The 10465-nt window shown below is 35.0% G+C and overlaps 1 protein-coding gene across 2 annotated transcripts in view; it reads left to right on the top strand.

Annotated features, from left to right (window-relative positions):
- The first annotated feature begins 231 nt into the window (after positions 1 to 231).
- Positions 232 to 10465, top strand: part of vil1 (villin 1) — a 33168-nt gene continuing 22934 nt past the window's right edge. The window contains exons 1-4 of one of the 2 annotated variants that reach the window (XM_079821326.1): positions 232 to 557; positions 8987 to 9097; positions 9204 to 9278; positions 9424 to 9620. In XM_079821326.1, the coding sequence (XP_079677452.1) occupies positions 9017 to 9097; positions 9204 to 9278; positions 9424 to 9620 (353 nt within the window). In that variant the 5' untranslated portion in view covers positions 232 to 557; positions 8987 to 9016. Of the gene's footprint in view, positions 558 to 3928; positions 4109 to 8986; positions 9098 to 9203; positions 9279 to 9423; positions 9621 to 10465 lie in introns of those variants that run through there. The other variant, XM_079821327.1, reaches the window with a different exon arrangement.

Genomic DNA, 10465 nt, shown 5'->3' with positions numbered 1-10465 from the left:
TAATTATTTTTCTTTAATTATAAACCTGAATCTGAAAAAAAAAGAACTAATCCTGACCAGAAACCCTACAGTTTTCTGAGTCCAGTGGGGCTCAGGTTGGGTAGCAGACCTCTACATCTCTGCTGCCCTCAAGAACAAACTAGATGGAGGCATCTTTGTAGACATGTTGTTATGCAAACATTTGGACCTGCCTTGATGCCGTCCTGCCTACAATTTTTTTTGGGGGGATTTAAGCGCGCATGGTTGAAGCCCAACCTCCAGTGAGGCCTAACACACTCTGCAGCACAATCACAAAAGCAGGTTCATGGAGCTGAACTAACGCCATGTTAACGTGTGTCCTGGATTATGTAAGAGAACAGGGTGAGTTAGAACTGAAGCACTGGTGGCTGGCTGCTCTCTCCCCGGGCAGCAGCGGCTGGTTAATGAGTTTGAGGAAGGAGAGGGGAGCGGCCGCATTCTGGAGGCTGAAGTTCACCTAGAGACAATCTGGAGGTGAAAAGATAGGAGCGGAGCCCAACTCTTCGCTATCAAGGACAGAAATACACTGCCCAAAGAAGGTAGGCAACATTCTCTGGCAATCACTTTGAACTATAAAAACTGACTTTTGATGGAGTTTAGTTGAATTATAATGTAAACTTCATTGCTTGTGCAACTCCTTTGTGGTGCCATTTTATGGTGGAATGTGTGTTTCGGGTTAAGGGAAGTCATAAAGGAGTAAATCCACAGCAATTTTGTTCTCAATTCGCCCTGTTTCCGATGCATCCTTCATAATGTCATTCACAAAGGCTCTACTGTTGGCTGCAAGGGCTCGAGCAGAGCACAACCAACAGTGGTGACTGTAGAGCCACTGTACATCTCACTAATAATCACCAACCCACTTTTGATGGTCTGTTTAAGTCTCGAAAAGATCCGGTCAGTTCATTACCCGGGCATTTTGTTAGTAACCTACTTCACTTGCCAAATAAAGACAGAAAAGACATTAATGCTATAGACAACATCGATGTACTGAAGGAACTGGCTGAGATTCACCATTACCAAAGAAACTTTAACTATATCATATAGCACATTCAACATAATTACTGCACATTTATTTTTGAAACCTTTTATCCAATTGTCATGGCATACTTGATTGATTCTGTAATTATGCATGGACTTTGGAGTTGGTAGTATTAAGATAAACTACCAGTCAAAGGTTTGGACACACCTACTCATTATGTATTATTACTATTTTCCACATTTTATTATTGTAGTAAGAATATCAAAATGATAAAATAACAGAAATGGAAATATGGAATTATGAGGCCCAAAAAATTACATTTTAGCATTGTATCTTCTTTTAAACCATAATGGGATGCTTTTTAAACAGTAATGTTGACAGGCTTTTTGTTCTCCATTTAAAATTAAAATGAACTATTACTTTTCTATTTCAGCATTAGATTTGGTCAAAGGGGTTGTAACATCATGAGAAATATTAATTCAGTCAGTTGTTCCCAGACTTTGACTGGTTATGAGTTGCATGTAATACCACAAAAGCGAAAGAGTTAACCAGTAATACATTCCAGTCCGGATTAGAGCAGGTTTTCTCACTCTTTGAATTTAAGCTTCAAATCAGGGTTATTTTGGTTTGTCTGGAATTCCTGTTAGAAGAGGACTTGTAGCATTGGCATAAAAACTAGTTAAAAAACTAGTTAAAAAAATAAATAAATCCTGCCATCATTTACTCACCCTCATGTCATTACAGACCTGAACAAAAAAAAATTATCAAAATATCTTATTTTGTGTTAGGCAGACGTCATAAAAGTTTGGAATTATATGAATTATGACAGGGTTTTCATTTTTGATTGAAAAATCCTTTAAAGTTTCACAATCATATAAGCTGAATCATCTCACTAACTGCCAGTATCTCATAGGTAGATATGACCTCAGGTTTTGGAGCCTCTCCTTCTATGTAAATGCATTTGTTTTTTTCTGAGCAGATTAGTAGTATGCAGAACTAATGGGAATGTGTAACTTATGAATTTCTTGAATAAAAGTCTTGTTCTTCCAGGAATACAATTCTACCAGCTCAAGCATACAAGAATACAGACTGCACTTGGTAAACTTAGGAAATGTCTTCAGGTGTAAGCAGGGTCTCCAGGGGGAAAATCAAGCAAAATACATGGAATTCCCAGGAATATATAGAAATCAAAATGATGAAATTAGATTTAAAGACAGTAAAAAAACATACAGTTTCTCAGTGTTTATATATATATATATATATATATATATATATATATATATATATATATATATATATATATATATATATATATATATATATATATATATATATATATATATATATATATATATATATATATATATATATATATTATATTATTATATATATACACACACCTCTGGAAAAATTTGTAAAAGAACTCCCTGGAATATCAGAGAATTGTGTAAAAAATAAAAAATAAATATATTTTTTAATTTTTATATAAACAAAGCTATTAAACTTAATGCTGTAAAACAATATAAAAACATGTATATTTATATAGTGCATATCCTTTTTCGGTAACACTTTATAATAACCACACGCTATTTAGCATTAGTAGCAAATAGTTAATTCATCATTTATAAAGCATTAATAGACATTACTAAGCAGTTTATAAATACAGCTACAAATGTTTTGTTCTTGATTTATAAGCATATCTATAATGTCTTCTCTAAAGTGAGGACTATTTATGCCTCGTAACGCTTTAACAAAGGAGATATAAAGGCTCAGTTCTCTTCTGAACAGAAAAAATGAAACACACAACACAGAGGAATATAGCACATAGAAATATTTATGCAAAAATGCAAAAATGGAGACTGTACAACTAGTAACAATATAAAATTAAAATTAAACCTCTTCAATGTCATAGAAAATAATATTCCTGTAGACCGCCAGAAACCAGAACTGCAGTCAAATGAAACTAAGCCTCTGCAATCTGATATAAAAATACACTTATGTAAAGTGTAAACATTGTTGAATAAAAATGTACCAGTGGATTACAGGAGTGCCAAAATACAACAAATCCAATTTAGATAAAACAATAATAATATAATAAAATATTTTGCAGTGTTAAAACAGTACTAACTTTAAAACATTAGAGAACAGTAGAAGAGAATTGAGCCTTTATAAGGCAAAAATAGTCCTCACTTTAGATGAGCTCACAGAAATAGTTAACTGACAACTACTAAATGTTTTATAACTACCTGAATTAATCATGCATTATGTTATAAAGCATGAAATACATGTTAATAAAGCATTTATTAACACACTGAGTAACTATTACTATACGTCTAAATAATATGTATAAAAATACATTTAAATAGTTGATTAATCCTTTACTTACCCTTTCTAAATGATCTGATGAACCACTGACAACTCCTAAATAACTGGTTTGTAAATAATGTAATTCTTAATTTAGAAATGATAAATTGATCATTTATAAAGTAAGAAAAGACAGTTTTTAAAGACATTACAGATATGCTTATAAATCAAGAACAAAACGCTTATAGCTGTATTTTTAAATTGCTATTAATGCTTTATAAAGGATGAATTAACTATTTACTAATGCTTCATAGCGTGTAGTTACTATAAAGTATTACCCATTTTTCTTGTTATGCTCAATCAATATTTTTTTATTGAGAGTGAAAAATTATTGGGAAAAGAAATTCATTGGTCAGAAGGAAGAATTGGTCTGTATACAGTAGTACACAGTCATTTTAACACATCGAAGGACAAGTAAATAAAATAAAATGCAAAGGATAAGTATGTGCAGCAGCAGATGGGCTGGGGGTGGAGAGGTAAACAATACATTTGTTTCGCTTTATTGCTCAGAGACATCTACTGGGGAGGGGGTTGAGATAAACACCTCATGCATGTAACTACAGATATGACACACCTGTATGCATATCACCTGCTCTTGCCATATATGGCCCTGAATGAATGAACATAGAGAGAGATAAAAGTGCAAGGGTTGTAAAGTAGAGAGAGAAAGAGAGAGAGAGAGGGAGTTGTACAGTCTCCACAACTGTCTTTACCTGGTTGCGTCCTTCTCGATTGCTCCGGTGGCAGGTGAGTTCCTCTTACTCTCACTCTTTCCATTGCAGAAAAGACCTTTAGCTTTGAAGATGCTCATTAAAGTGATTCATTAGCCAAGTTGACAGTAAAAGTTGACCCTGTAAAAGAAGAAAAAAGGAAAACCAGTCGTAAATTTGGTGAATAATACAACAGTTCTTCTTATTTTTTTGTACCTAAATATTCATCATGATTCACTTCTAACATTGGTGGCAACAAAATATTCCTGTCTTCTAATATTAAATATATTTCATAATATCTATTGGGTTACACTTTGCATTACAGTACATGTACTTGCAGTGTACTTACCCAAGAAAGTGCTGGTAATATAAGGTAACTACATAAGGTAACAGGACTGTAAAATAAAGTGCTATCATCTATTGAATCAATTTAGTGATTCATTTGTAGCATTTGACATAAAGTATCAGCACATTTATGTGTCAAATTCCCCAAAAAGTTCCACCGAATCAATTCCTAAAGCGAGAAAAGTTTATTTCTGAGCGTCCCTTCTTTGAAAAAAATGCCCTCATGAAATGTCCTTCTCTTAATATTGTTAGTAGTGGCAATAGAAATGTCTGTTTGGTGTTTAAGCTTGTTTGCTGTTATTCATAGTGAAAGTTCATAGCAAATGAAGTCAATGTTTTGGCAAATTACCAGAAGCGTCCATTGTAAATCCTGGCTTTATGCTTGAATAACTTGACAATGTGCACATTAATACATTATACATTTGTATTGCTTAATCTGATGTGCTTTGGACTGAAACAGAAGGTTGGATTGGCCGTGATGGGCAGTTTAGAGGAAGAATATTAATCAAGGTTACAGGGAAGGAGGTGGAGATGAGACATGCACACACAGCACTGTCAGGCCTGATCAAACACCGGGCGGTTACATAAAAACTCTGCACACTTTCCTGTTTGTTCTGACACGGCGCATCTAGTAATATTGGAGGGCAGATAATTCATGATGCGCTGTCGTAATTGTAACAGCAGAGAGGAGTCATTATTGCACTAACAACTTAACTTTAAGGAATTAGTTAGGAAATATGAACCTTTGCACTGGGCAGAAGGTTTGTGATCAGTGACTTAAGGGTCAGTGCAATCTGCTCACATGGGAGACAGCGATACAACCCCCTAATAAAACCCAACCATCCAATCAAACAAGAGAGATTGAGTCATCTGTATTATCACACCATATCAACATCTATGCTGTAAGGTACCAGGCAAACATAAAAATATGTTGATAAGGAAGCTCATAAATTTAGGATATGCAAACAGAAAATGATCTAGGGTGTGTGTGTGTAGATACATAAAGGGTGTGTATACTGTATGCATGTCATCAAAATATGAAACTTAGGATATGTTCTGTGAAACTATGAAACTATGAAAATATGAAACTGATATTTGTCGATAATGACTGGCTCGCTGTACATGATCTGACTTTTGGTCTTGGCGGACTAAGGGCCCTATTATAACGATCTGAGTGCATGGTCACAAGTGCACTTAGGGCGTGTCCGAATCCATTTTTGCCATTTTAACGATGGGAAAAATGGTCGGCATGGTCTAAAAGGGTTATCCCTATTCCACGTAACGTGCAATAAACCAATCAGCCTCATCTCCCATTCCCTTTAAAAGCCAGTTGCGCTTGCACCATTGCGGATTCGCTATTTACATGGCGGAATTTGTGAGCGGAAAGACTGAACATTATTTAATGCTACAATGTGCCTGAACACCTCGTTTTCAGACCAGCACGCCCATGGGCGAACAAATGGGCGCACAAATGCATTTGCTATTTAAACAACGTGGTGCTGGACATGAAAATGATAACTGCGTCAGGCTGAAACTAGCAAAAAACACTTGTGCCAAGTATATGTTTACGCCCTATTTCTGCTACGCTGCTGATGCTGATAATTGTTGCTGTTGCAGAGCAAGCATGGACTTGCTAGTGCTAAAAGCTATGTAAGATATGCTGCTGCAGCATAAATAGACATACATATATCCTGTAGCAGATTTAGGCAGGTGGAGCTGGGGAGGTGGATAACCCCGCTGCGGGATTAGCCTTGCAAAAACGAAACCAGATTTAAATGTTGAGCAAGCAATCTTATTGGCTGCAGGATCAGCGGAGGCCAATCAGCTTGTGCCATGCGGTGATGATGTGATTGCTTGCAGATATTGTGATGATTAATAAACATCACATTACAATAGCGTTTGGGTTCAGGTGCGATGACCCCACATGATCTGATAGTAGCTTTCTGCCTCATTTGTTAAACACAACACCACAGAAATGCAGTTGTCCGGAAACAGATGATAGCAATCAAGCAATGGCAGGTTTTTTAAATCAGTGGAACCAGGATGTGTAAATGAGGATAGAGATAGTGGAAGGATAGAGAGGATTTGGTTGATAATTTAACATGAGAAGCTATGGCTTTGAAACAGAGACTATACCTTGCTAGCCACATAGTTTGCAGTATATTAAACAGAGGGGTAGTATGCACAAAACAAAAGACAAAGCAAACGCAATATAATCAAATTTTTACAGTCCCCTGACTATCATAAACCATGTACAACTTCCTTTAGAACATAATAATCGTGTGTTACCTGGGCCAATGTAAAAAAATATTCATATAATAAATAAAAGTAGATTAGATAACGTTACAAAAATGATTGGAATCTTTATCGTTAAATTATAAAATTAAATCTGTCCTGATTAAATCAATAGCCAGTTCTGTTCTAATCAGTATTTTGTATGTTTTTCAGTAAAATATTTAAATATCCATTAAAAAAAGATACTAAAAATATTTAGCATTTAGATTTGTTTTCAGATAATATATCTTTAAAGTAAAAAAAAAACATTATTTAATACATTAAAATTAAAGAAATATTTTGCATAAAAATGAAGCCTGTTTTTATTTCATTTTATACGCCAATAATATATTGTGAATACTCTAAATACTCTTGAATACTCTTTTTTTTAATTCCACATTTAATGAATAAAACTCACAAAACAAACCTAAATATTTTTAGTGAGGTTTATACTTTGAAAAAAAAGGGAAAAATAATAGCCAAAACAGCTAAAAAGACTAAAAGAAACTAAAGAGTACTTAAATTAAACTTTAAAGTGGGGCCGGAAAGGATGAAACAGTAAATACACTGGTAAAATTTATGTGTTGGATTTACTTAAAATATATATGCACCATTTTTGCATCACACTTTTTAAGTAAACCCAACTTGGAATAATTTTACTTAAAATTAGCAAGAAAACCTTTGTTATATGTACTTAAATATTTGAGTTCACTCAACATTCTTTACTTAAAAATATATGTAACATGCAAATATGTGCAAGTTGTGTTAACTTAACATTACTTAGTAGATTATATCGTGTTACATATATTTAAGTAAATTAAGTTTTTTTATTTCAATGAACTCAAAATTTGAAGGCAACCAGGTAACTTGCTTTTAAATATTTTTTACAGTGTAACATTAAAAAGTCGTCAAACTGCCCAACTGAAGAAAACACTGATCACCATGATGGTGACATAAAAAAAATATATAAAAGCTCAATCAGCTGAACAAAAGATCTTACATTTGGAGACATGTGACCTTACTCTGTGAACTACTTTGTTTAAAAGTTGAGTAAACTCAAAAAAGCTGTGCAGCAATTTGCCTTACAATTTTAAGTTGGATTTTTTTTAAGTTTGGAATTTTAAGTTATGTTAACTTTCTTTTTTTACGGTGTACAATTTACTTATTGTGCTCATATTGTATTGCACAACATTTTTGCTGATATTGAGGTGGGATACGGGTAAAGTTAAGGGCAGGTGTGGTGGTATGGGTCAGTTTAAGGGTTAGGTGTAAGGGAAGTGTCAAAAGTATAATTACAAATGTAACAACAGAAATTAATTACAGATGGATGTAATTACATGCAGGTAATTTTTAAAATGTAAGTACAATGTAAAAAAATGCATGTTCACAATAAGTGTATTGTATCAAGTTATTAATTTAAATGTAAGTACATAGTAGTTAAGGCCACCTAATATAAAGTGGGTCCGGATGTCCTCTTAAACCGTTTTCCTTTTCCAGTAAATGTATCTTATTATACGGATATTTATATGGAAAACAAGACCGACACACTGGTTAAGAAAGTTTTGTTGTTGCAGTTAACAGGTTTGGAACTATGTGCTCACTTCAGCAGATAAACTCGGGCTTGATCACACCCTGACATCTCAGCCACACTTAATGATAACTGCCCTATGAGGAGGCGTAGTGTTTTTACTACAGATTTGCATGATATATGACATGAGGCTTTCATTTCCTTTCCGAGGGGCGTCTGATATCATTCTTCCGCCAGAAGGTTTAAACTGTAGCTTGGTTTACTAATGCATGATAAACTAAAGTGCATTGACTCTTGTTTAGGACACACCCTCCTTTGCCTTTGAATGACACTGAAGAAACCTAACAGGAAATAAATCATTAAACAAGCATTTATAGAGACCATGGCCATAAAAAAAACAAAAGCACAAGCTTTGTGGGATAAACATATTTCATTATTAGTAAAATAAAATAAAAAGTAATTCATTGGAAATCTTTCCTTCCTGCAAGACAATGTACTATAATATCAAATACAGCATGTTTTTTAACAACAAAAAAAATAGTGACAATTTTCTTTTCATTGGGAACTGTAATTTTTACTATACTTTGCTATATGGTGGGGTTAGATCAAGGACAAAGGGTATACAAGAAAATGTATATGTAAACAGCTTGTTGCTGTTTACATGCATACACACATTTATGAGGAAATCATACACAGTATGCTAGGAAACATTTAGTCTCACTGAATTCAAGTAATTCCAATCCAACCCTCCCTTTTTCTCTCTTCCAGGTATTTTTCGCTGAGACTTAAGCTGGCACCATGCCACAGGACGAAGTCAAGACCGATGTTCCCAAAGTCCTCAATAAAACTACACCAGGACTTCAGATATGGAGAGTGGAGGTAAGAAGAAATGATAGACAGCACTGCTACTTTGTCAAATCAGTGGATTCAATATCTGACATCTTTAGCAAATCACTAATCAGACTTTTGTTTAATCAATGGTCAGAACATGCAGCTCGTGCCCTGTCCATCTAAAACACACGGACAGTTTTTTGAGGGAGACAGCTATGTAATACTCTACGTAAGTATCAGCACTAAGTGCCCTATAATTAATTTAAGTGTGTTTGAGCTGATAACCATATTAATGAACGAATGATTGCACACACACACACACACACACACACACACACACACACACACACACACACAAAAATAATAATTTTCAGACTCACAAGACGAGCAACAACTACTCCTATGATATTCATTATTGGATGGGCAAGTCCACCTCCCAGGATGAGCAGGGAGCAGCAGCGATATACACCACACAGATGGATGACCACCTAGGGGGCGTTGCCGTGCAGCATCGTGAGGCCCAGGGACACGAGAGCGCCACCTTCCAAGGATACTTCAAACAGGGCATTGTGTAAGCCATCTTGGATAAATCTAATCAAAACATGATTAACTTGGAAGAATCTAATCAAAATAATAGGGATTGTAATAATAATAAGATTTTATTTTGATCAAATTATTTTACATTTAGGACCATTAGGATTTGTGACTAATAAATAATATAAATAACCTGCATTTTGACCTTTGAAGGTTAGTTCTGTCATTGATTATTCACCATTCATGTTCATCTTTGGAACACAAGTGAAGATTTTTAATATAATGAAATCTGAGAGCTTTCTGTCCCTCCTGTCACACTTAAGTTCAGTTTAGTTCATTTTCTGTCTCTATATAAGTTCTCGTTTGTTTCTATGGTTTCTGATTAGTTCATCTCCATTCAGCGGTTTCTGTGTAGTTCCCTCATTTACTATTTGTATATACATCGATCAGGCATAACATTATGCGGTGAAGTGAATAACGATGATTATCTCTTCATCACTGCACCTGTTAGTGGGTGGGATATATTAGGCAGTAAGGGGACATTTTGCCCTCAAAGTTGATGTGTTAATCAGGAAAAACGGCCAAGCATAAGGATTTGAGCGAGTTTGATGGCTAGACGACTGGTTTGGAGTATCTCCAAAACTGCAGCTCTTGTGGGGTGTTCCCAGTCTGCAGTGGTCAGAATATCTATCAAAAGTGGTCCAAGGAAGAAACAGTGGTGAACCGGCGTCATGGGCGTCCAAGGCTCATTGACGCAGTGGGGAGTGAAGGCTGGCGCGTGTGGTCCGATCAAACGAGCTACTGTAACTCAAATTGCTCAAGAGGTTAATGCTGGTTCTTATAGAAAGGTGTCAGAATCCACAGTGCATCACCGTATGTGGC

Source organism: Gobio gobio (genome assembly GCF_949357685.1).
Source record: "Gobio gobio genome assembly, chromosome: 7".
NCBI classification, from domain to species: domain Eukaryota; kingdom Metazoa; phylum Chordata; class Actinopteri; order Cypriniformes; family Gobionidae; genus Gobio; species Gobio gobio.
This window is presented reverse-complemented; position numbering and strand designations above follow the sequence as displayed.